A 27,750-nucleotide genomic window follows, 5' to 3' on the forward strand; every position below is an offset into this window, starting at 1 on the left:
AGTAGTATACAATGATGAGAATTTTTTTAACACTGCTACATAATCTCTTTACTCCTGACACAAATTGCATTTTAGTATTGCCAGTTATTTCACCCCTGATTTTCTCTGATGATCACTGTTGTCATGTACAGTACTGTACTGGTATACACAGGCCCTTGACTGTACCATAACACTTGATTGTATTGTTTAAGCTGGAGTTAAATGAACTCACACATAGCTCTTTCAAAACATTTTCAGGGAGTTTACTCCACAAGTTTCACAACTCTCACTCTAAAGACACACAGCTCAATATTCTATCAGCTCTTGACATTTTTATCTGCTGATAGTTTCCTTAACTTAAGGTTGGAACGTCTAATGGAGCAGCCATTCATACAGTACTGTATGCACATCATACAGAGTACAGTAGTGTCCACTTAGGTACATATTCTGCACACTTGTATTAAATTACCTCTAGTTAGCTCCTCTACAGTACTGAACAGTGCTGTATAAACTGATCAACTATAGATGTTATAATTTTTCTTTGTAATTAATGTTTGAATGTCATCATTAGTTTAGTAGCCATCTTTGGAGATTCTTTGTCATTTGGTAGTCATTGGCATATCTTGGAGACCAAGAGGAATATCAGTACTTTAAGTTGAGAAACATTGCACCTTGGAAGAATTTCTTTGAATGTTTTTATGGATGAGTGAATAGCTTCTGGCAAATTGTATACTATACTTTATACTGTACTGTAAAAGAGACAAGCATCATTGATCATAGCACACTGCCTTAGGGTACATCAGTCAGAGCAGTTATACATGAAATTTTGTGCTATTAATCACCTCACATTGTTTACAATCATAAAGAAAGTCACTGATCCATAAAAGGGCATTTTCTTGTATTCTGTTTCAGTTTATTTCATTGATGTATATGACTGGTGTGAGGCCTCAGAAATGTGTTCAAGAAAACCATTCATGGGCGGGGAGCTAGCTCCTGAACGACTAAGAAATCGGCTGATAGATTCAATGATTAAGAGTTGCAACTCTCATAATCGAAATCTCTATCCTGTGAAAAGTTTTTGGAAAGACAGTGTCTTGTGACACTATTACATTCACTTAATTTGTCTCAGGTTGACGACAGTATTGTAATTCTTAATGCAGTGGTTCTCAACCTGGGGGCCATGGCCCCCAAGGGAGCCACGGCGAGCCGTTATAAATTATACGTTTCCAAATATTGTTGGGAATCTGAATTAAACAAAACTTGTATTACTTATTTTGACTTGGCAGAAGAGAATTTTCATTCTTTTATTGTCATTTTGTTTAATCATAACGACAATACAATTTTAATATTTACATACTCTGGTGCTAATTTTTTTTATTTTTTACGGATTGTTTAAGATTTCACAGGTCCAGTCCCTGTCTGTGTGACAGGCGCTGGACCGAGCTGCTGAACTAACTTGTTCAGTACGTGTCCTTGTGTCATCCCTTTGCAAGTGATGATAGGACCGAATGATCTCAGTCTGGCCTGGGATACCATCACGAAAACAGTGGAGTGTTATTGTCTCAAGCATAATATACTCCGTAATTGGTGTTACTTATTTTGTTTCATAATTCATGTGGTCGCTGCTTTACTTGGGTGAAGTATTTGTACACTTCCTTTATTAATTATTTCCTTATTTATTGGTGCCATTGTTGTTCATACTCATTCTTTACTTATATAATCCTACCATTTTTAGTGCTAAATTGGTATGACTCGCTATTCTTCTCATTCTTTCAAGTTGGGCAGTGCTTGTCAAAGGAGGCGTGTTCTTGCTTACAGGAAGTACACTTCAGTTTGCTAGCTTGAGTGTGAATGTTTACCTGTGTGCATGTTTGTGTATGACTGTTTGTGTGCTTTATGTGTGAGTGCATGGGCGTGTTATGTATGTGAATGTTTGTGTGTGTTTGCCATTCTAACTTTTGTCCTATTTATCTGTCCTTCTTTATCATTCTTTAGTCTTTATCACTTGTCTGTTTGTCTGTTCTGGGAGAAAAATGAAGGAGGCCACGAGGATGTTGAAAATTCCTCAAATGGGGAATGGAGTGAAAAAGGTTGAGGACCACTGTCTTAATGCATCTGCTTACCTAATTATCTACTGAGGAAGGTTCAGACAGTGTTGAACAGGGTTGCCAGACTCATTTTTGCTCTCCCACTACTAAATCCTCTGACTATATATTTCAAAATGATATTGCATAGTACAGTAGTGATGAACCTAGAGCAGTACTGTACTGGAATATTCTTTTGCTGCCTGATCCATTTTCCTTACAACACCCAGATTGTTCAGTCAGTTGCCTGCATCCATGAAGTAGCTGACTCTTGTGAAGGCCTTTAAGGAACAACTTTAGACTTTTTTTTAAGCTTATGATCCTGAAGAGAGTACTGTACAGTGATGGAGAATTACAGGGTTTAGGAAGTGTTACAACTTAAGGTGCTTTTGAGAAACAAAAAATCAGCCATTATTATTATTACCTGTATTATTATTACCTGTATTATTATTATTATTATTATTATTATTATTATCATTATCATTATTAATATTATGATTATTATAATTATTATTAAAGAGATAACGATTATGATAATGGTGGTGTAATAATTGTGTAAATACTGTGCAGTAGTGATAAAGACGCTCACTTGCAGAAGAGAACCAGCATGTATGTGTAAGTGAAGGGAGGGTAGACAGCATGAACTAGACATTTAGTTACAGGAGAATACATAAACCACAATTACTGTACAGTAGCATGAGGTTACAGCATTGAACATGAAGATACCCATAAATATGCATGGTAAAAAAACTAGTACAGAGAAGCTGAATTAAGAATATGATTGTTGACTGTGTGATTATTGGTTGGTAATATTTGCTTATAATGTTGTTAGTGGGGTTATGGATGTAAGGTGAGGCTGTACAATAGGATGATTGTGTAAAACAGAATTTTATATCAAAGATGTAGCATGAGAAACTGGATAGCCTTATCATTGCTAAGAAAATATGTTAAATGACAGCACCTAAACATGGGTATATGGCTGTGTAATGATAAGACTTACCAAGGCAGGGATGGTTTGGTGAACAGTATTGTGTAACAAATCTGTGGGAATGTGCCCAGTCATGATGTATGTTACTTAGGAGAGTTGTGTTAAATGATGATATGTGTAGCTAAACAATATTTTTTTTCTGCCTTTCCACAGCCACACTGACCGTTGAGGAAGTGTATCAGGATCGTGACCAGTTTGCTCAGCTTGTACGAGAAGTTGCTGGCATGGACGTTGGCAGAATGGGCATTGAGATCTTATCCTTCACCATTAAGGTATTTATTTATTTTTTTTTATCTAGAACTTTCTGTGACCTAGTGTGGTCATACTGTAATTGTTGTTATGACATATCATCTTGAGATTTAGTTCCATGAAAAGACAAGTAAGAGCTAGAGATAAAACCACTGTACTGATTAATAATTATAAGCATTATTTTGAATACATTGCTCATCTTTTATACTTGTGACCCATTAAAGAATTTTAATGGTGCTCTCATTGTTCTAATTCAATTAAAATGAATGATTACTGTTCTTGTTCAGAGACATATTCTGTTATATAAGTGTGGATTATTGATATTGGTATAATTAATGATTCTAACGGGCAACTTTATTCCAATTCATAATAAACTTTGAACTTTTGATAGGTAAAAATAAATACAAGTTTACTGTACTGTACTGAAATAAATGTAAGGAACTAGAATTAGCCAATCAGACATGTAGAAGACTAAAGTGATGTGGTTGCGTACCGTACATAGTTGCATTATACTGTACAATTTTGTGTTATCCAGGATGTGTATGACCGTGTGGAGTACCTCTCGTCCCTGGGCAAGTCTCAGACGGCAGCAGTGAAGAGAGATGCAGACATTGGTGTGGCTCAGGCCAACAGGGATGCTGGTATTAAGGTATGCTTCCCTGATCTCTGAATTGTAGGTGGAAGTTTTACTCTATTTCATAATGATATTCTCACTCCATTCCAAACAACAGAACCAGTGCAGATGCATTGAACCTTGTAAGAAAAATTTGAAAAAAAAAACATAAGGTAATATAAATAAGTTTATCCTTTTTTCAAGGGATGTATTCTTTCATTGCTTTAAAAGAATTCTTAATTAACAGTTGAAATGTGTAGAAAACATTTTTTAATGTGCACTTGGTTAATTCAGTGACCCCAACATTTAGTTATAACAAGAAATTATTGATTTTGGATAAATTTAAAATTAAAATTGTGCTTCATTTGTATTAATGTGTTACATACAGAATAAGTCTTGGATTATTGACAATTTACCTCATGATACAACATTTATCTGTGTCTGTCTGGTGGGGAGTTTCTTTCAACTGTTCACTCTACATATTCAATACTCTACCTTTATAATAATTATAAACATACTGTACTTACCCTTGAATGTTTATTATGCTCTCAGGAAGCTGAGTCAGAAAAAACAGCAATGGATGTGAAGTACAACACAGACACAAAAATTGAAGACAACGCCAGAATGTACAAACTGCAGAAGGCCCAGTTTGACCGAGAGATTAACACTGCAGTAAGTATTGTAACATGATCCATGTATGGCAAATGAGTGTATGAAGGTCACTTTGCCAATGGATGGGTAAAAAAAAAATATTGGTCTTGTTATTTCCATCTTAAACATGTTGGTAGGATGTGTTAATGTATTAACTTGATGTGGGGGAAAATCCATAGCACACCAAAGTAATTAACAGTTGGGCTGGAAATCAACATTTAAGAGACACTGTGAGGAAAGTGTCAACTTCTTGTGGCATGAATAAGAATAATATTGACTGTTAACATTTACAGTATCTTGCTAGTTTACTTCATAGTTGTTCACGAAGTTTCTAACTACAGTATACTCAGGGGGATTCTGCACACACTTTATGATGCCTTTATCGAGGTTTTGGTGCATGAAAACCTTGCAGGCACAGAGGAGGTCTTTACCCTTCAGTTGTGTGTTACAGAAAAGATCAAAACACTGCGTCTGTACTGTCCACAAGAGCTGTCAAAGCTGTGGGTATTACATTGTACTTGGATTTGTATAATTACTGTAGTGTAGTATATCATAACATCAATGACAACTTATTTTTATTTACCAGACAGTTCATGGTTTTATTGTTTATATAAATTTTCCAGTGTATATTCAATAGTCATTGTATAATCATATCAAAGTCCTCCTGTACGTATATTCACTCATATGATGTAGATTACAAATAATTTTTATTTATTTTTTATATAATTCTTGTAATTAATCTGATATTATAACTTACTGTGGAATGAGATATATTTAATGCCAAATCTTTCAGAAAGCAGAAGCCCAACTGGCTTACGAACTTCAAGCAGCGAAAACACGACAGAAAATCCGAAACGAGGAAATTGCAATTGAAATTGTGGAAAGGAGAAAGCAAATTGAGGTAATTTTATTGTGTTAGAAATATAGATTTATACTGTGCTGTACCTGTCTGCCTTATAACTGTTCAAGATACTCTCATGTCCCACTGTAAAAAGGAGGTATAGTGGATGAATTGAACATCCTGCCCATCCACACCTTCACAACACAACAGATACAGTACTGTATATGCAGGGGGTTCTCGTTATAGGTGGTTAATAGGGACCAGAAAAAAGCCACTTACAGGGTATAATGAAACCACTTATAAAGGTGAATTAATTCCCATAAGAATTAATAGAAATAGGGTCTAATCAGGACCATCACATTGTAAGTGACACTGATAAAGTTTAATATGATATCTTTTATTATTTATATATATCTAAGAAACATTGGTTAAGCATTTAATTGCACATTATTTTATGAAATTATTTAACTTTCTAGCTTATTTATGGTACTTAAAGTTGTTTAGGGTTGATATATTGATGGGGTGTAAGCTACCAAACCATATGGCCGCGCTACCTGACCATGCACTCGCACGCTCATTTCAGTGAAAGTGATTCATTGAGATACGCTCATCACTTTTCTTACGACATGTAACTTCTAATTTCATGTCCATCCTATAGCTGCTACTCTACCTTTTAGCCACTACACGACTTTACTTCGGCTTGTAACTCATGGCTACAAAAATTGTCCACCAATGTCACCAAAATCACAACTGAGTTGATAATTACAGTTCTTGGAGCACTTCAAAATAATGCCTGTGGACACAGGTGACTAGTACTGAGCATGCATAACATGGATGAGAAGGGTGAACTTGAATAGAATGAGGGTGGGCGGGAATTTCAATCGCTAAAACGCTTGTGCTGCCGATGGTCAACAGATTTCGGCCTTAGAATCCTCTTAATTCTGGGGTCTTTTTACGTGTAGTTCACAATTATGTGATCACTTAAGTGTGAAACCATTTATAATGCGGACCCCCTGTACAAAGGTGTAAATCTGATTAACTTCTGAAGGTCAAGGTAAAAAATAAATTATACCAAAAATCTTGATGTCTTCCTTGTTTAAACATATCTTGAGACTTAACAAATGTATCGTGACCAAACTTGCACAACAGTTATTCCATAGAAAATTTTGCACCTGATTAACCATATTAAAATGTCAGTGACACTTAAAATGATGTGTTCAAGATTTCTCAAGATGGGATGAGTGGATATTAACCACACTTCAACAATAGGTTCTGCATAAAGTGGTTTACTCCTTATTAACTTATAAAGGTCTTGGAACAAATGGCTGTATTGAAAGGTCATTGATGTTTAAAATGTCTGCAGTCTGCAGGTGCCATATCTTAAGATGGAATACTGTATACTTGTATGTTGACCAGACTTACACAACTGGTACAACTTTGCATAAAATTTTCTAAATCTCATACACCATTTGAGGTTGTGGGTAAATGATCAGTGTACTGTATAATGGCCATTAGGACAAAAACTCTTACTGACAATTTGTTGTGTGTTTGATAATAGAGTTAGCTAAAAGAAGTTATATAAAGATGACTGATATTTGTAGGCATCAGTGTTCTTATTATTATCTTAGTGGATTGGTAGTACAGGTATTTAATCATTCTGTATTCTATCTATCCCCATATATAGATTGAAGAGCAGGAAATCAAACGCAAGGAAAAGGAGTTGATGGCCACTGTGCGTCTCCCTGCTGAGGCTGAGAGTTACCGTGTGGAAACTATTGCTCAAGGTAGACGTACTCAGGTAAGTTGAGAGTTATTATATATATATTTTTTTAACAGGGATTAGGTCACCCTGGCACAGGTCAGTGACCCACATCAGGGCCAGGGGGGCAGAAAGTCAGATCAGCAACCTGGGACTTGGTCAAAATTTTTGTGATGCCATTTGGCAGCAGGGTCTACCAATATTTTTCCAGGCTGTAGTACCTCCCTGTTTGATAGCTGCAGGCACAAGGCTGATATATAGTACAGTACAGTACAGTACAGTACAGTGCAGTGCAGTACAGTACAGTAAAGCCTCGAATAACGACGGTAATGTGCCCTCCAATATGCAGTGTAAGGTGAGTCATCGTATCGTGAATCGTTAATTATCATTAAAATAAAGCAATAATAATGAGATGCGTTCCCAAGTGTGACCTTTTCATATCTTTTGTGGAACTTTTTACCTTCTTTTCCCCACTAAACAATACAATGAGTGAACATTGAAAACTATATCCTTTAAATAATGTTTCTGAATGCACCTTATACAATATAAATTAATAAAAGTATGGTCACACAAGAGGAGATGGGATGCCATTATTTTCGTTTGTGTTTATAGCCGGAAGTCCGGGACGATAGTTCTACACGAGAAAATTAAGAAAATAAAGACCCTGGTTGTAGCTGTAGTGAAATTAATGTAAAAAAAAATGAAAATAAATTTGTTTTAAGTAATGTTAATAAATGGAACAATAGAGGTAGCTAACCACTTATGGTAAAGAAAAAAAAGTGAGATGGATTGGGAACGCCAACATATACGTGCTCATTTAAGGATACCGCGTCATTTATCTTTTTAAGAATATGTTCAAAAGATTCGTTATTGTTTATTATTTGATTGGATTAATCTTTATATGTGCGAAATGAACAATACAATTCATTAATAATACAGTGGTCCCTTGGTTAAAGAGTACAATTCGTTCCAGAAGGTTGCTCGTTAACCAAAACATTCGTTAACCGAAACCATTGTTTCAATGGGTTTTTGGGTAATTGGTTCCAGCTCACCGAAAATTACAGTGGTCCCTCGGTTAACGAGCACAATCCGTTCCAGCAGGTTGCTCGTTAACCGAAAAACTCGTTAACCGAAACCATTGTTTCAATGGGTTTTTGGGTAATTGGTTCCAGCCCACCGAAAATTGCCTAAATTCAACAAAAAAGGTAGAAAAGTACACTTACTTTGAGGTGTGTATGTAGAAGGCTCCTGGATGATGATGATGATGATGATGGGAATTAGAATGGGGGTGGAGGAGAAGGGAGAAGAGAAGGCTTTGGGGTGGAAGAGAAGTCACCCCATGGCACCATTTCACCCATAAAATTTTAGTTCTCTTGGTGTAATTCAAGATTATTTTCTTTAAATCAACACTGCACTGCATTATATATTGTCAATATGTAAAATAAATTTCAAAATGACCAATAATTTGCTTGGAAACACAGAAAAAAGCATTTAGTTGAAGAGAGTCTCAAGCAAAATGTTACCTCCACTGAAAACAGAGAGAGACTAACGCCTGTCTGGTGTGTTAACAGGCTGGATGGCACGCCAGAAACTAGTTTCTTTACCTTCAATTATGTTCAATAATTGTTAAAATGACTAAAAAAGTTAATATTAAACTTTTAAAATTATTGAATAGTATAAACTTCTTGATACAGGTTGACAACCCTTTATCCGAAATTCCGAAAACTGAAAAGCTCTGAAAATTGAAAGTTTTTTGTGAAGCAATTTTTTTTTTTTTTTTAAACAGGGATTAGCCCACCCAGGCATAGACCACTGACCCACATCGGAGCCTGGGGGGCAAAAATGTAATGGTAATACTAATTATAATAATAATTATTCATAGTAAATAAAATTTTAAATTAAAAATACACCAAAATAAAATAATAATAACAATAATAATAATAATAATAAAATACAAGAATGAAAAAAGATAAAAGGTGAAAAACATGACCTAAACCTATGAATTATTATTATTATTATTATTATTATTATTATTATTATTATTATTATTATTATTATTATTATTATTATTATTATAATTGTTATTATATTTTCGACCCCCAAGCCCCAATGTGGGTCAGTGACTTGTGCCCGGGTGGGCTAATACACATAAAAAAAAAGAAAAAAACTAACCATTCTGAAAACCGAAAAATTCCGAAATACCTCTGGCCCCAAGGATTTCGGATAAGGGATTGTCAACCAGTATTTACTAAAATAGTAAGGAATTTAAGCTCTAAAACCAATAACTGTATTGGCGGACTAATACTACAGCTGGTGGACCGCCAAATGCAAGCGAAAACATGTTGAAGTCGGCTCGTAAAAAACTCGTTAATCGAGGGATTGCTCGTTAACCGAAGTTAAGAATCTTATGGAAGGTAAATCGTTTACCGAAATCTCATTAACCGAGGCGCTCGTTAACCGAGGGATCACTGTACATACAAACTAAAAATAAATGCAATAAAGTACACTTACTTTGAGGTGTGCATGTAGAAGGCTCCTGGTTGATGATGATGATGATGATGGGAATTAAAATGGGTGTGGAGGAAAAGGGAGAAGAGAAGGCATTGGGGTGGAAGAGAAGTCACCCCATGCTGCCATTTCACCCATAAAATTTAAGTTCACTTGGTGTAATTCAAGAATATTTTCTTTAAATTAACACTGCACTGCGCTATATATCATCAATATGTAAAATATATTTCAAAATTACCAATAATTTGACTGGAAACACAGAAAAAAGCGTTTATGTTGAAGAGAGTCTGAAGCAAGATGTTACCTCCACTGAAAAGACACAGAGACTGACGCCTGTATGGTGTGTTGACAGGCTGTTTGGCGTGCTAAAAACTAGTTTCCCTGTACTTAAAGTATGTTAAATAATTGTTAAAATGACTAAAAATTTTAATATAAGACTTAAAATTATTGAATAGTACAAACTTCTTGATATTTACTATAATAGTAAGGAATTTAAGCCCTAGAACCGATTACTGTATTGGCGGACTAATACTACAGCTCGTGTGCAAGCGAAAACATGTTGAGGGGCGCTCGTAAGGAATTCGTTAATCGAGGGAATGCTAGTTAACCGAAGTTAAGAATCTTATGGAAGGTAATTCGTTAACCGAAATTTCGTTAACCGAAGGATCACTGTATGTAGAATATTAAAACACGCAAGGAGACAAGACGGCATTGTTTTCGTGAGTGACAATGGTTCTACATAAGAAACTGAAGAAAATAAGACCCTGGTTGTAGCCGAGGTGAACTTAATGTAAAAAATTTAATTCCTGTATGTATGTTTAAAGTAATGTTATTTAATGTTAATAAATGGAACACTAGAAGTAGCTAACCACTAATGGTAAAGAAATAAAGCGAGACGATTGGGAACGCCAACGTATGAACAGTAAGTGTGTAAATGAAAACATATCGTCATTTCTCTATATATGAATATGACAGCAACACTTATTTACCGTTCATATATGTTTTAAATAATATTTATGAATGTAAAACAAAAATTATACTTACCAATGGTGGTAACGTCTGAAACATAAGGACAGCCAATGAATATTGTCCGAGTTTTTACTCAGATGATGCAGTCATCAGGTTCAACTCTGGCTGAAGCTGTAGCTTTCTATAAAGCTGTTGCTGAAACTGTTACTGAACCTGAAGATGTTGTTGAAGCTGCTTGTGATGCTGAATTTGATGGTGTAGCTGAAGTTGATGGTTTAGGCCTTCGAATAATAAAGCAGTCTAAAGAACCTTGCACAGCTGCTTTCTTTTCTCATTATACATATTTATGAAGAGGTCATTTGTGTTTATTTAAATTTTAATGCTTTGTTCTGTTAATGCATCCACTTCAGAAAATGTTCATTGCTTGCTCTATATAATATCGACAGACCTCTCACTTTTTTCATATCATTTTACACATCTAGTTTCTCGGCTAAGCTTCTACACTTTCTATTAGCTTTTGAAACAACACTACCATCATTTGCTCTCTTGCTTATGTTGAATAGGGATGGAAAAATACTGTGCAAAACTTGAGAGTTTTTCACCTTTTCCTGTTCAGATGCGTGAAAACAAAGGGTCTGCCAGCTGCGATTGTTTATACTAGTGATGCTGGCGTCACCACTAACAATTCCCGGCAGCCTCCGTGCTCAAGGCGTGTTTTGTTTTTTTTAATATCAGGATTTAGTTATTTTTTATACGAAAATGTAATGTATATTTTTTTATTTCATTGTAAATACGAAGAAAATAATGGCGTAAATTGAATTGGGTCCTAAATTAACCAGGGTCTTAAATGTGAATCTTCGTTAGTTGAACCGTCGTTATCAGAGGCTTCACTGTATACTCTCGATTTAACGGAATCCAATATAATGAACTCACGATTTAGCAGAAGAAATTTTTTCCGTTATTTTTCACTCCATTTAGTGAATTAGTTTGCTAAATCGAGATTAATTCCGTTAATACGCTCACACCTACGGAGACACCTCAGACACATGATATGCACATAGAAACTTTGTTCGTGGCTTATCTTAAACTAGGGGGTTCAGTGTTAGTTTTCAATTTTTTTCTATAATTTCCAAACTTTTTCCAATTGCTGGGTGCCCTCATTTGACTTTTCTCCCCCACACCACTTCCTCTCTGAGATTAATGAGAGACTTTCGACATGATGACTAAGCACAGTAGTTACCAAGATGTAGACAGAGAGGTAGCAGTGAACAACACACTCAGTGGCGGCAAGACACAGACCAGAGCGGATGTAAACAAGTCCCTCACGCATTTGGAGTGGAAAATAACAGAATCACACTCGATTTAGCGAACTAGTTTGCTAAATTGAGCGAAAATAACGAAAATTTTATTTAGGGGAAATTTCAATTTAACGGAAAGGGGTGGCTCGAATTAGTTTGTTAAAATGAGAAAATACTGTACAGTACAGTTGAGTCTTCATTTACGCGGTCAATTGAACCTGCGGAGTACCGTGTAAAACGAGAAACGCGTAAATGAAATGACAGAACATATGGGATTACTGTAATTGAAATAGAGACTGGGCCGACCCCCAAACTCCACTTTTTCTGACACAATACCTACGTTGTGGTAAAAATAACATCTTAATTTTATGATGGTATGTGCACACAATTAATATTTAAGAGAAATAGTCACTGGTTAATGTCCATTCAAATAATGGACTCAACTCCCCCCTTCTTCCCACGCTTGCTGGCTCCTCCCTCTCTGAGAAATGTTTGGGTGAAAACAGAAGGCTTACATTTTTTGTAATAGATAATACCTCAGACTAAAGTTAGGATAATACAATTGACATTGCTGGATTCCTTGCAAGACCAGGAATATTTTGAATATAAACATCACATATTTTGCACAAAAGATAAAATTTTGGCTCTTTCTAATCAAAATTCTTACATTAGATCTAAAATTTGTATGTCTAATGTAAATTCCATGATATTTATATTTAAAATAATCACAATCTTATAAGAATTCCAGCAATGTAAATTATATTCTGGCCGGGTAATTTGTATGAATTTTATGAGCTAAAACAAATATCTTCAGTAAATAAACAAATTATACTTCACCCGAGGAAATGACCAAATTTACCGCGTAATTAAAGTTTTTCATTCTGGCAAGGCACCGCGTAAATGATCAAACGCATAAACAAAAACCGTGTAAATCCAGACTCAGCTGTACTCAGATAAGTCATCTTTTGATCATATTACCATAATCTTTATGAAGGTGAAACACTTCTCAATTTGTTTCAGTGCACAAAACATTCAAAGTTTGTTACTGGTATTTTACAGGTACTCCTCGACTTGCGACCACCCGGACATACGGCCATCGTAGTTGTATAAAATATTTTTCAAATTACGTATTTTCAAGTCCCGACGTTAGTGATCGCGTGATCGCGCTGTGTACTGACAAAATTTTTGTTTGAAATTCCCTTTAAAATGGCTGGCAAGCGTAAAAGTGAGAGTTCTTGTGGTGCTGAGAATAAAAAGAGACACCCATTTTAGATTTTCTATTTATTATTTTCGCATTTTCGACTTACGACCGATTTGACTAACATCCTGGTCGTTGGGTCCCAAACCCCGTCATAAATCGAGGACTGACTGTGTTCGTAAATGCACCGTAGAGCATAATTAATTATTGTTTCAGGTACAGTATTCAAAATGTTTTTGTAGTTTTTTCATTCAAGATAAAACTAATCTGTATTTGTAGTGGACAAAATGTATTTTCCATGCTGATGTAGTAAAATAGTTATCTCAACTGCAAAAGTTTGGGACCAAGAGGTTTCTATAAAAATTGATAATTATAGTCCAAGGAAAGCTTGTATGCTGTACTGACTGTACTGGTAATAAACCATAGTACTGTACAGTTCTTGTGTCAGTTTGGTTATATTATTAGTTTCTTCAAATACTTGTACACTAACTTACTTCATTATTCTCTAATACTCTTATTGTTATTAAGTCTACAAATAAGCTTTCAGTGTGTTGCCATTCTCCTACAATCACCATATAACTTCTCAAACTCCCATGAAGACAAGTAGACTCGTCAATTGCACCACCACACACACACACACTGTTACTGAGCCAGTTGCCTCAGTGTCCAATTTCTCCACATTTACTCTGATATATGTAGAAAATTCATTAAAAGAGAATTATTATTAAATTTCATGTTTTAGAATGTTCGAATCTTTTATAAAATAAGTTATTTTGTAAAGTAAATTTTGTAGTGCAGCTCTTTATTAAGCATAGTTTTTTCTGGCCTTCATGTATTCCTGTTGTTATGGAATATGTAGTGTGTTTTACACTGTTATCTTTCAGACTGTGGAGGCAGCCAGGGCTGAGGCCGAGAGGATAAAGCGCATTGGTGAGGCAGAAGCTTATAATGTTGAGGCTGTTGGTAAGGCTGAGGCAGAGGGCATGAAGATGAAGGCTCTGGCTTATAAACAGTATGGAGAGGCTGCAATTATGTCCATGGTGCTGGAGAGTTTGCCCCAGGTATGGTCCAAAATAAAATGTACAGTACAGTATTCAGTTTGACTCAAACTATAAATGGTTCCTTTCTTTGTGGAAAGTTAACCCTAACCAGAATTATTTTATTGTGGGGTCGGTCTCCTACTGTTTACTCTAAAATCTTTCAAAAGAATTGTCAGTTTAATTCTCTATTTTGCTAATTTTAAGTATTTATGATCTTGTCTTACCATTACTTACAGCATGTTCCTGGTATTATGGTTATGTAATTGTTATTCATGTAAAAAAAAAAAAATTGCCTTTCAATCGTCAAAGTAAATTTTATGTTTTCCTGTGCTTTGTTAAGTTGTGAGACATCCTTCCACCACATACCTCCTGGCAAAGCCTGCTAGTATTTAGGGAGCTTTTATTGCTTAGCAGCAGGACAAAGTATCTATACTGCCTTCTCACTCAGTCAAATACAGATTCAGTTCAGTGATATAGATGTTGTCTTAGGGACAAGTGAGGTTCTAGATTGCGAGTAAAATTGAACTATCAATCAAAACGTTCATACCGTATATCGCGGCCTATAAGGCGTCGGGGTGCATAAGACGGCCCCCCCAAATTTCCATTTAAAAAGTAGCTTTTGAGCTCTATTTGCTGTATAAGACCAGTACCCCAAATGTGACACTTACCCACTGACTCAGTAGTCCTTTACCAACCATCCTTGGTTTTTTAAAATAAGGCCAATTCACTTCAATTAATGTCATCAAATATTACCCGCTGGTGTAGTGTAAACACTAGTGACGTCACTGAAGCGTCTGCTATTTACCGGTAACTGGAACTAATGTTGGTGTCGAGTAAAATTTTTCCATTTACTTGAAATGGATTAACCGATTTATTTGTTTATTTATTTATTTATAATATACTGTAACATATTAAACACACTGCAAGTATTTTCTTTCATTTATACGCTTGCTTCGCACGAGACGATCGGTGGTGGGAGTGTTCCCTCGTCTCGGTGGTGTGACTGTGTTCCTACTATTTATACAACAGGTGGTTCAACAGCAACCACCGTATTCTAATTGTGGTGTTTCATTAGGATTTGAGTGAAAAAGGTTACCGGTATGTACTTACTACATACATTTATTACACAAACATATATATATATATATATAATATATATATATATATATATATATATATATATATATATATATATATATATATATATATATATATATATATATATATATATATATATATATATATATATATATATATATATATATATATATATATATATTTATTATATATATGTACTGAATATACTATGTACAAAAAATGAATGTTCAATGAATTATTTATGGTGCATTAGGGTACTGGCCACTTCAGACACAAAGACGGGCTATAAATAGCCTTGTTATCTACCCCTACATCTCACCCTGAGCCAGAGGGAAGCGTCTTGGTAAATAACATTTGTTTGCTTATTTTCCATTTACTTGAAATAGATTTACCGAATTATTTGTTTATTTATTTATTTATAATATACTGTAATATATTAAACACACTGTAATTATTTTCTTTAATTTATAAACTTGTTTTGCGACAAAGGAATGTTCTCCAGTAGTGTTTCATTAGGATTTGAGTGAAAAAATATTACGTACTTACTACATACATTTATTACACAAACATATTTATATATACTGTATGTATACATATATACACATGCACACATTTAATTTACTAAGTCACAATATTTTAAAAGCAAATTACCCGACAAGTTAAAAATTTTATTAGCACATGATTATTACTGACGTCATCATGTATTAAAAACCTTCAAAATCCACATCATCAACATCTGATATCATAAGTTCTTCAAGTACATCCTGAGATACATTTATGGCTGCTTCATCATAAGGATCAAACTCCAAATCAGATGACGTGGCTTCGGCTTCTGTTTCATCCTCGTCCTCCCACAACATATCATCCTCCATACCATCCATTGAATTAGATATTCCGCACTTTTTAAAAGACTTGATAACTGTTTCCACATTAATATCATTCCATGCCTTGATAACAAAATCACACAGTACATCCAGTTCGGGAGCACGCATATTCCCACTTTTCGTGTAAGACTTTTTGCCGCTGATCATCCACTTGTTCCATTGTTCACGAACGCGGTCCTTGAATGGTTTGTTTAGACAAACATCAAGTGGTTGTACAACTGAAGTTAATCCACCAGGAATAACTGCAATGTCACTGTTGTTCCTCGCCATGCTGGTTTTTGTTACCGGCTGGTGTAGTGTAAACACTAGTGACGTCACTTAAGCGTCTGTAATTAACTGTCGATAGTTTCAAGAATTAATGCACTCATTTACTGAATATTCTTTGTAAAAAAATAAATTTTAAATCAATTATTTATAGGAGATAAATATTATTATCAGTAAATATACCGATACCCGGTATGCATTACTGATCACCTCAACGGCTAAAAATAGCCCAATCTCGCGGTCACTTTCCCTTTCTTGTCTCCTCACTGGCAAATTGGGGGGGGGGGAGCTGTGTGATGATAGCAGCTGTGTTTATTACAGGGTATGTTAGAGAGGTTTATAATACATTTTTATTATTTTAATATACCGGTAATCTTAATTTGAATCCAGCTTGCCAAACGTAAGTTTCAGTATAAAATAATTACTGGTAGGACTTTGTGAGTGGCTTACGATGCTTCCATCACCACTCTTGACACAGTAAACCACAGTATTTAAGATGTAAGAATTTTAAATTTGTTGCTTAAGACGACCCCCTAACTTTGGGCAGATTTTTTTAATGTTCAAATTTCGTCTTATAAGCCGAGATATACGGTATGTCTGACATCAACCATGTTGGATAATGTTCCAGTCCTCATAAGTTCCTTCCACTAAACTGAACTGTCAACACCCTCCTCATGAGTTCCCTATTTACAGATTAAGAAGGGTAAATGTTACTGTTACACTAAGGTATATTTTTAACTCGGTTTTGGTTTGTTCCATAAATAATGTTGCTTTTGGTGACAATATTTATTGTAAATTACTTTTACTGATCATTGTACAAGTTTAACCTTCTTTGTTGTTATGGATTCTACCTTATTGTGTTACTAATACAGTACATGTAGCATGATCCATGACTGTCTTATGCTTCTTTGTATTTAGGTCTCATTGATTCCCATGTACACCTGTAGCTTGGCCCTTCAGTATTACAACTTGAAGGACATGAATCAGCATAGGCTCTTTTGGCCCAATCAAAGTGAAGCATTTGTTTTTAACGATTGAATAATTTGTTTACAATATTGTACAATATAATCTCACATTGGAGGTATAGATTTACCTTAAGTACAGTACAGTAGTGAATTTGGAGCTGAACATGGGGCAGCACATGACACCATCATGAGCTGCACCAGCGGCATGGCATAAATAAAGACTGGAGGTGTTTGGTGATTGTATGTCTTGTAAGTTGCTTGTCACAGAAAATACCTACAGTACTGTATGTTCATATCTGGTTTATATTTTCTTTTTTTACAGGACAATTAACACTGAAAAAATTTGACTTTGATCAGACATTTATTGCTGAAAATTATTTTATGAATGGAAATACAGTGACCCCTCCATTAACGAACTCAATCCGTTCCAGCAGGTTGTTCGTTAACCGAAAAGTTCGTTAACCGAAACCATTGTTTCAATGGGTTTTTGGGTAATTGGTTCCAGCTCACCGAAAATTTCCTAAATTCAACAAAAATGATAGAAAAGTTCACTTACTTTGAGGTGTGTATGTAGAAGGCTCCTGGATGATGATGATGATGATGGGATTTAGAATGGGGGTGGAGGAGAAGGAAGAAGAGAAGGCATTGGGGTGGAAGAGAAGTCACCCCATGGCACCATTTCACCCATAAAATTTTAGCTCTCTTGGTGTAATTCAAGATTATTTTCTTTAAATCAACACTGCACTGCATTATATATTGTCAATATGTAAAATATATTTCAAAATGACCAATAATTTGCTTGGAAACACAGAAAAAAAGCGTTTAGTTGAAGAGAGTCTCCAGCAAGATGTTACCTCCAGTGAAAACAGAGAGAGACTAACTCCTGTTTGCTGTGTTAAGAGGCTGGATGCCGCGCATTAAACTAGTCACTTTACCTTCAATTATGTTCAATAATTGTTAAAATTATTGAATAGTATAAACTTCTTGATATTTACTAAAATAGTAAGGAATTTAAGCCCTAGAACCAATTAATGTATTGGTGGACTGATACTAAAGCTGGTTGCCCGGTCAGTGCAAGCGAAAACATGTTGAGGTCGGTTCGTAAGAACTTCGTTAACCGAATTTTTTTTCGTTAACCGAATTGAAGGTCCTTATGGAAGGCAGTTCGTTAATCGAAATTATGTTAACCGAGGTGTTCGTTAAACGAGGGGTCACTGTACCAGTGTAGTCATGTTGACAGTCATATTAAGATGATTGAAAAGTTGTTTTTTGTAACTACAGATACTGTAAATATCTGTTATAGTTCAAGCTTATCCCTTGGCAAAACGTTTATAGACTTTAGTGGCATTGACTGACCAGTATCTTGTAATCCAGTTGTACACTGTACAGTATTTATTTACTGTATTTATTTTATTTATTTATTTTATGGGGATTGGCCTACCCAGGCATAGGTCACTGGCCCACATCAAGGCCTGGGGGAGGGGGGGGGATATAATAATAATAATAAAAACAACTTATAAAAAAGAAAAATAATGAAATAATACTATTCTGTACTAATAATAAAGAACTATAAATATATACAAAAATAGAAAACAAATCATGAGTGAAAAACGATATATGTATGTTGTGTTGTAAAAATAAGACAAACAATTGAGACCCTGCAATTGTTTGTAAATGAGGCAGAAAGTCAGATCAACAGCCTGGGATTTGGTCACAATTTTCGTGGTGCCATATGGCAGACGGGTCTACCATTAGACCACACATTATGCTTCCAATATCTTCCCAGGCGGTAGTACCTCCCTGTTTGATAGCTTTATTTACTAAAGTGAGGAATAATGACTATGTTGCCATTCATGTTCTTTTTGCTACTGATAGAGTGTAGTCTTTTATATATTTTGCAACATTAAATTTATTCTTTGCTGAATGTGAATTATATTTGTTATTATCTACTTAGAATAGTATTTCTTTCTCTTGTTCTGTTACAGTATGCTTCTCTCATGTAGTAGTGTCAGCTGTAATCTGCAGTTCTCTGTGTACTGTAAGTTTAATTAAGTCATAAGAGAGAAATTCTGAGACTTGTATTTATCCATCGACAGATTGCTGCTGAAATTGCTGCTCCACTGGCTAAGACAGACGAAATTGTGATGGTTGGTGGAGGTGACACCATGACTAATGCCATCACCAAGATGTGTGGTGAGCTTCCTCCTTCCATCCACGCCCTCACCGGTGTTGACATCTCCAAGGTATTGCCTTCGAAGAGGTGAACTTCGTAATTGGTTGCAAAATGTAATTTTTTATGTATCCTTACAAATGCAAACTTTTACAAATCATAGCTATACAGTGTAGTGGTGAAATTAATATGAATTAAAGTAAACATAGAAAGTCTTGTAAATAGATGTTTAGTAAAAAAATATTGTGTATGGACTATCCTGTGTGCACTCTTTGTCTTCTTCCCCTCTAGTAATCACTGTGGGCACATTTATAAAGAATTTTTAGGTAAGCCTATCCCAGTGAAGTACTCACCTGTATTTTGGCTACATTTTGTTAATTGTAGACCATATTTTAAAGTTTTCTAAGGCAATTAGAGATTTAGGAGATAGAAATATTATAATACAAAATCTTATCGCCTGGACACCTGTTCCAGGGTGTAAATGGTCAAGAGCCTTTTCCTACATGGCTGTGAACTATGGGACCTTCACATTAACCCTTTTGCTGCGTCTGTATTGTATATGATACAGTAACATTTTTTATGATCACTGTAGCTGTATCGTATATAATCATGTGGTTTAAAATTGGCGCTCGCTCCTGACGAGCAAAAATGCGACTGTATTATATGCAATTATTTTTCAACCAAGTTGAAATGTCCACACACAGGATATCTTGATTAATTAATGAGGTCACAGTGAAAGGGTTAAAGACTTAACAAACTGTGCTGTGAGTGTGTAAGATGCAGTCATGGTGTGTATCCTTGTGCTGACAATGATCTGGTTGTTGGTGTAATCACTCCTCCAGATGTAATAATTCTTAGTCATGTGTTTTGTTTCTTAAGCCGAAGAGTTATACGTACTTCAGTTAAGAGAATTTTTACTTTATTGTATTTAGTCAATTACTTGATCTTGCATAAGTACAGTACAGTCATGCGCCGGTTAACGTCCTAGATACGTTCTTGGAAACGTGACGTTAACCGAAATGGACGTTGTCCGATCATCACATAAACTTTGTATTTATACTTGCGTATAAATACGTATAAATTTATACTTACGTGTATGTGGAATACTATATACGTACATATACACTTTTACTCTTAAATCACTACTGTAATGTGATACAGGTGATTAATTTTTATCTCTTGTGCAAAATACATGACATTTATATTGAAATTATTCACTGTTTTACAAGGATTCCAGCACCTCTGGGCAAATGGGGGAGAGGGAGGGAGGGAGGGAGGGAGCGAGCGAGGGGGTGTGGGGGGAGGGGAGCGGGAGGTGAGGTAGCACATTTAACAGTTGGCACCAGCCCAAGGTCTAACGTGTGTTTATTTATCAGTTCTTAAGTGACTAAGCTTCTCTTATAAAAAGCCAGTGAAATGACCTGGGTGAATATAATTTACATTGCTGGGATTCTTGTAAGATAGTGATTAATTTGAATATAAACATGCTATAATTTGCACTAGACATAACAATTTTAGTACCGTAATCAAATTAGTACGTGTACACTCCAGCTTTGCACTAAGGTCATTTATTTCTTTTACGTTTCTTTTAGTATGGTGTGTGCATGTAAATGGATGAAAATAAATGAAGAAATTTATGTAAATCTACCCAAAAATACAGTTGAAAAACTTTATATAATAAAATGTACACTAATGTACTACAATTTTTATCTTTTGAGCAAAATATATGACGTTTATATTCAAATTAATCGCTGTCTTGTAAGGATTTCAACAATGCAAATTATATTCTTCTATAGTCTGAGATATTATATGAAAAATTTAAGGCCTCAAACCCCCCATGCGAGGGAGTGTGGGGGGAGGTGGGAGGTGAGGCGATATGATTTGACAGTTGGCGCTGAAGGCCTGCGTGTTTATTTATCATTACTTAAGAGTGACTAAGCTCTTCTCATAATTTGCCACCCAAACAACCTGGGTGAATATAACTTACATTGCTGGGATTCTTGTAAGATAGTGATTTATTTGAATACCTGTATAAACAATCTATATTTGCAATAGACATAACAATTTTAGTACCGTAATCATTTAGTAAATGTACAGTACAGGTTTGCACTTAGGTCCATTGTTAACCGAGGGACCACTGTATTGCAGTGTACTTGTACTGTACAGTATTGACTAAATTCACTAGATAACGTACACAACTAATGGTTGGTAAAAGTTGTCAAGTAAGTGAGTGTCAAGTCTGTCAGTGTGAGTGCTTGTGTCCCCCATCATAGGAGTCTGTTTTCTCTCGCTTCAGGACGCCTGAGTCCTCCGTTTTCTCTCTTAATCTTAGAGTGCACCAGAGACTTCGTTATTCCTTAGTAATGACACAGAATTTGAAATTGCAACCCCAATTGCAATTGGGGTTGCAATTGTTGAGGCAACTAGATATGTCTAATTACAGCAAATGTGTTATTGTCTATTTGTAGGTGAAAGATTTTATCCTCAATAGATGTAGGTTAATATTACACTTGGAGGCAAATGCTTACTAAAGCCTAAGGAAGGATATTCCTTTAACACATAATATCTGGCCAGTATGGGGAGGATCATCGTGTCTCCGTCAGGGGGTCGTGGAGTGGTGGTCCAGCAGGCGTCACGGAAGTTTTTTTTTGGGGGGGGGCACTGACATATATGGGATCGGACGTTGTTCGGTTGGACGTTAACCGGCGCATGACTGTATTTACAATTACATCATACTAAATGAGTATTACACATCATTTCATTTCTTGTAAGAGACATCTGGAACTTCCATGAAAAAAAAATTAGGAAATTTTTATCAACTGATGAGGTGGTTTGGAGAGTTGGTCTCATTAAAGAAGTGACAACCCTTAGAGATGGCATACGAGTGTGCTGTTTTGATCTGTTTGTACAAGAGGATGTTACCTAATACTTCTACTCTGCATGAATATCTCTGTGACATTTTGTCTTTCTAATTCCATATGACAGTTTTGATAATCAGAATCTTCATTATTTTTATTGATTGCTTGGCTTAAGTCTATGCTTAACTTTTTTGTGTGCACTACTGGACTTGGTAAACTCGCACCTTATCTTGTCTCGTTGTATGTCTTGATCATATGTGATTTGTTGAGGTATGAAATAAGACAACTTACTGTAAGGTGAAGGACTACATGTCTTGTGTCAGGAATTGCAGAAGCTTAAATTATTGGTTTAAGAATATAAAGTTGAGGTTCAAGAGTGCCATTAGCCTTGTTGATTTTTTTATGATGTGGGAAGTTCACCTCAATGTTCTAATGAAGGAATTGACATTGAAGGATTGGAAGAGAGTGAAAGTTGGAAATGTTGCTTTAAATTACTGATGGCATCCTTACTGAATTTCGGTAAAAAATCAAAGTTTTTTGTATGACTAAAAACAGGAATGTACGTAGAATTTGAATAGATGAGAAGATGATATAGAGTTTGGTGGCCTACAGAGCAAATTGACAACATGGGAGTGATTTTTGTCTATGCTGTACAATGGCAAAGTGAACTGCTTGTCAGTACTGTATATGAAGCTTGCTTATATATGTTTTATTGGAACACTTCTAATTTAGTGGGTGGTACTATATTGAAATGGATGTTTTTTGTTTATTTATTCAGAAGGCAGTGAGGAAGTAAAGAGTTTATTACCCTAATGAGGAATGACTTCTTTTTTTAAGAGGGAAGACAAATCTTGAAGATGATGTGAAGGGGAGGAAATAATGGAATGTGAAGAACAATCAAGAAAATATCTTACTTTAGTACATTTTTTCCCAGCTGAGAAGAGATGCCCCACCCCCTCCTCAAGAGTTACAGCTGATTGGCTGTTGCAAATCTATCCGCTTTCGTCCGGAAGTAATGATGTACATGTATTGTATTTCTAAATGAGTTTATTCATAATCGTTTCTGATGAGAAAGATATTTAGCTGAATTGTATAAAGATACATAGTCATTATTTCATACATGAGCACGTTGGAAATTTATCAGAAATCTTATTCATGAATTAACTGTTAAACTCTTGCAGCAAATTCACACTTTCGGAGGACGCATTTAATATAGTGTATACTTATTTTTACCAACAATAAGGCATACTAAGACAAATTGCATATCAGTAATTCTTTGTTATGCAAAAACTAACATTTTAAAAGATCATAATCACATTGAAATATTACACGGCTCCTGAAAGTTGGTGGATGAGTGTGACAGACTGGGGAGCTTGGTCGCTCGAGCTGTCAGCAGAGGTGGGAAATATGAAGTTGTTCAGTCATATTTCCCGCTTCTGCTGAAGGCTGTTTAATATTTCAATGTGACTGATCTTTCCAACTGTTAGTTTTTGCATAATGTAGTATTACTGTTATGTAATATGTCTTAGTATGCCTTATTGTGGGTAAAAATAGTAATATCTCCGTTAGCTGGAATCCCTCAGACCCAGAACTCTCCAATAGCTGGAATTTAAATTTTCTTGGAAAATCGAAAATTCCGGCTTTGGGAATGATTTTCAGAGGGGCACATTTTCCGGAAAAAAAAAATCCCGGTACCCAGAAAATTCCAGGGATGAGGGTTTTTTCCAGGTTCGAGAGATGATGTAAAGGACAATTTTTTTAACTTCCGAGAAAATTTTTTTGTTTACCGGAAAATTCCGGGATGAGGTATTTTTTACCGGCTTTGAGAGAGTCGTCCCGTTACCGTCCCGTTACCCGGAAATCTCTCATTCCCGGAAGTGCTCTGCACCAATTGTTCCGGATAACGGAGATATCACTTATTTTAAATGCATCCTCCGGAAGTGTGAATTTGCTGCTAGAGTTTAACAGCTAATTCATGTACAGTAATACCCCAATTTACGCGGTCAATTGAACCTGCGGAGTACCGCGTAAAACGAGAAACGTGTAAATGGAATTACAGAACATATGGGATTAATTGAAATAGAGACTGGGTCGACTCCCAAACTCCACTTTTTCAGACACATTACCTACGTTGTAGTAAAAATAACATCATAATTTTATGATGGTATGCACACACAATTAATAATTAAGAGAAATAGTAATAATATTAGGTTTTTTAGCACTTACATTAGTAGAAAAGATGGCTGGGCACACGGGGATAGGGGGTTGGTTCCGAGGCAGAGGGCAGATTATTGGCCCTCACCCGTATCACTTGTATCACCTTCCACCACAGAGGCTTGCAGGGCCTCTTTGTCAAACCCCTCAAAGTCCATATAAGTCCATATCCTCACTATCACTGACTTGGGCCGGCTGTGGTGGGTGGCGGGTGAAGAACTCGGTAATGTTTTGATGAATGGGCGACCTTGTGCGCACCTGCCCGCGCTGCTTCCCGCGTATATGAATAGATGCACCACGTAAATTGGGCATTCCGATTCTGGCGGGGTATCGCGTAAATGTGGAAACGCGTAAACAAGAACCACGTAAACCGGGGTATTACTGTATAAGATTTCTGAAAAACTTCTTATGTGCTCATGTTTGAAATAATGACTATGTATCTTTATATAATTTAGCTAAATATTTTTCTCATCAGAAACGGTCATCCCAATGATTATGAATAAACTCACTCAGCCATACACGTACATCATTACTTCAGGACGAAATTGGACAGATTTGCAACAGCCAATCAGCTGCAACTCCTGAGGAGGGGGCGGGGCATCTCTTCTCAGCTGGGAAAAAAAGCACTATAGTTATGGCATTTGTTTAAGCTGTTGAGGGACACCATACAATGTCTAATTACACTGGACTGTAGGGAGGAGACAGTGGTTGTCGGTGTTGGAGGAAACACAGTGGTTGTCAGTGTTGGAGGAGACAGTGATTGTAGATACCGGTATTAGATGAGATAATGGTTGTTGGTTGTTGATAATGGTAGGCAGAAGGTGGTTGTAGGTGCTGGAGAGAGAGAGAGTGAGTTGGAGAGAGAGAGAGTTGGAGAGAGAGAGAGAGTTGGAGAGAGAGAGAGAGAGAGAGAGAGAGAGAGAGATTTTTTTTTTTTACTGTTATGTTTAAAAGAGTAAATAAGTTACTTGTTATATGTACCATACACAGTTTTTGTGTTTTGTTGTAGTATACTGTACTTCAGACATTTAGAAAAACCCTGCATTTTCACAGGTAATAAAAATTATGCTTTTGTACTACAACCTAACTGCTTTCCAATACATATTTATTGTATAACATTAACAGTTAAGTTTCACTATATGGTTGATTATGTTTTTGAGGGGATTTATACATGTACAAGCTGCAATGAAAAGTGTACAGTATATAGTTACAGTATACAGTACTGTATAATGTTATTTTATAACACTGAATAAATTTAACATTGGTGAATTTTTGTTCCTAGGTGCTAGCATCAGTTCCAGGAGCTATGGTCACACCATCAACTGCCCCACCACGAGTTGCACCCACTGCCGTGTAACAACCTCACCTGACACATAAACTCAGTGATAGCAATGAGAAGATGAGAGGCAAGGTGTTAGCAGAGACTTTTATGGAGATAATATTTTATTCTCATATTTTAATGTTTATTCAAAATACTGTATGTCATAATGGTGATCAGATGCTGTTCCCCAAAACACACACAAAATTTAACAAATTTGTGTTAATAGTAAAAAATACTTGTGCATTATTAAATAGGCCACTTGATTGCAGGCATGTCAAGATATGTCTCTTACTACAGTAAGTCCTCGTTTAACGTCGTGGTTCCGTTCTTGAAAACCACGACGTTAACGGAAACAACGTTAACGGAATAAATTTTCCCCATAAGATATTGATAAAATATGGGAGTTATGTTCCCCAGCCTCCCTTTGCCCCATAAAATGCATTACATATACAGAAATTCAATGGTATATATATATATATATATATATATATATATATATATATATATATATATATATATATATATATATATATATATATATATATATATATATATATATATATATATATATATATATATATAAACAAACAATCATTTTGTATTGTACTCACTGATGGATGGAGGTGTTTGGTGGGTAGTGGAGCGGAGGAGGAGGGTGGGAGAGGAGGAGGAGGAGGGAGGCAAGTCACTGAGACCCGGCAGGTGGCTCCTTCTCACCTTTCTCAAAACTGTTTAAAACCTCCATTTTCGTAGCAAGGCTAATGGTCTTACATTGCTTCTTCACAACACTAGCATCCCAACGGGATGAAGAAACTGCACTATTTGAGACTGAATGTGAGAAGGACCTAGGTGTGTATGTTGACAATGAGCTGAAGTTCTCGGGCCATTGTGAGAAGAAGGTAAATCAGGCAAATAAATTATTGGGTCTTATAAGAAGGTCGTTCAGATATCTAGACGGTCCGTTCCTTGTAACGATCTTCAAGAGTGAAGTGCTACCCCATCTGGAGTACTGTCACCCCGTCTGGTCCCCGGAGTTATGCTAGGGACTGTCAGTTGGTTGAAAATGTTCAAAGGAGGGCCACCAGACTGGTGCCTGCACTTCGGCACTTCAGCTACCCTGAGAGATTGGAGCGCCTGAACTTGCCTAGCTTATACTACAGATGGGCAAGGGGTGACCTAATTGAGATATATAAGCATCTCAGGGGGCACTACTCAGTCGAGTGTCCTTACTTGGAGCTGGCGGACGCTCGCCCCACAAGGGGTCACACCTCAAGATTGAAGAAGCCACAAGTCCAGAAAACTGTGAGGGCAACTTTTTTGGAGTGAGGGTTGTGAACTCTTGGAACAATCTACCAGAAAGTATTGTGATAGCACTGAGTGTGAGCTATTTCAAAACAGGACTTGACCAACACTGGAGCGGGTTCAGGTACGTTCAGGAGTCGGTGCATGCCCAGTACTTGCCAACAGTGAGGAGGATAAAAGAAAAGGAAAAGTAATCAGAGACGTGACCGATCGCCCAAGCGGCTAACAAACTGATCACTGGTGAAGAGGATGAAAATAAAGTAAATTGATGGGTGCTTGGAAGCCTTTTCGAATGGTTAGAGTACAGTTTTAAGAGCAAAAACACTTAAACACTCACGAACGCTGTGGTAGCCTAACAAAGACTGGGAATGCTTGGGGACGCCATGCCGCTCCACGGGTGAGAGCGTAGCGCATCAAGATGAGTTGTGCCGTGCAAAGTAGTCCATGACGACATTGTACTGATTCGGCGGGACGTTATCTGAATCATGGGTATCTAA

General features: G+C 36.1%; 1 protein-coding gene across 2 annotated transcripts in view; it reads left to right on the forward strand.

The window, feature by feature from the left end:
• Positions 1-27,750, forward strand: part of LOC121863278 (flotillin-2-like) — a 55,698-nt gene that overhangs the window by 21,206 nt on the left and 6,742 nt on the right. The window contains exons 3-10 of one of the 2 annotated variants that reach the window (XR_006088367.1): positions 3,205-3,323; positions 3,836-3,949; positions 4,466-4,585; positions 5,358-5,465; positions 7,090-7,203; positions 14,022-14,198; positions 19,485-19,631; positions 25,913-26,041. Coding sequence is in view for 1 of the 2 variants with exons in the window: in XM_042361858.1 (XP_042217792.1) it covers positions 3,205-3,323; positions 3,836-3,949; positions 4,466-4,585; positions 5,358-5,465; positions 7,090-7,203; positions 14,022-14,198; positions 19,485-19,631; positions 25,913-25,987 (974 nt within the window). In the remaining variant the exon portion in view is untranslated. The remainder of the gene's footprint in view (positions 1-3,204; positions 3,324-3,835; positions 3,950-4,465; positions 4,586-5,357; positions 5,466-7,089; positions 7,204-14,021; positions 14,199-19,484; positions 19,632-25,912; positions 26,042-27,750) is intronic. The other variant, XM_042361858.1, reaches the window with a different exon arrangement.

The sequence above is a fragment of the Homarus americanus genome, unplaced genomic scaffold (assembly GCF_018991925.1).
Source record: "Homarus americanus isolate GMGI-L3 unplaced genomic scaffold, GMGI_Hamer_2.0 scaffold46197, whole genome shotgun sequence".
Lineage (NCBI taxonomy): Eukaryota > Metazoa > Arthropoda > Malacostraca > Decapoda > Nephropidae > Homarus > Homarus americanus.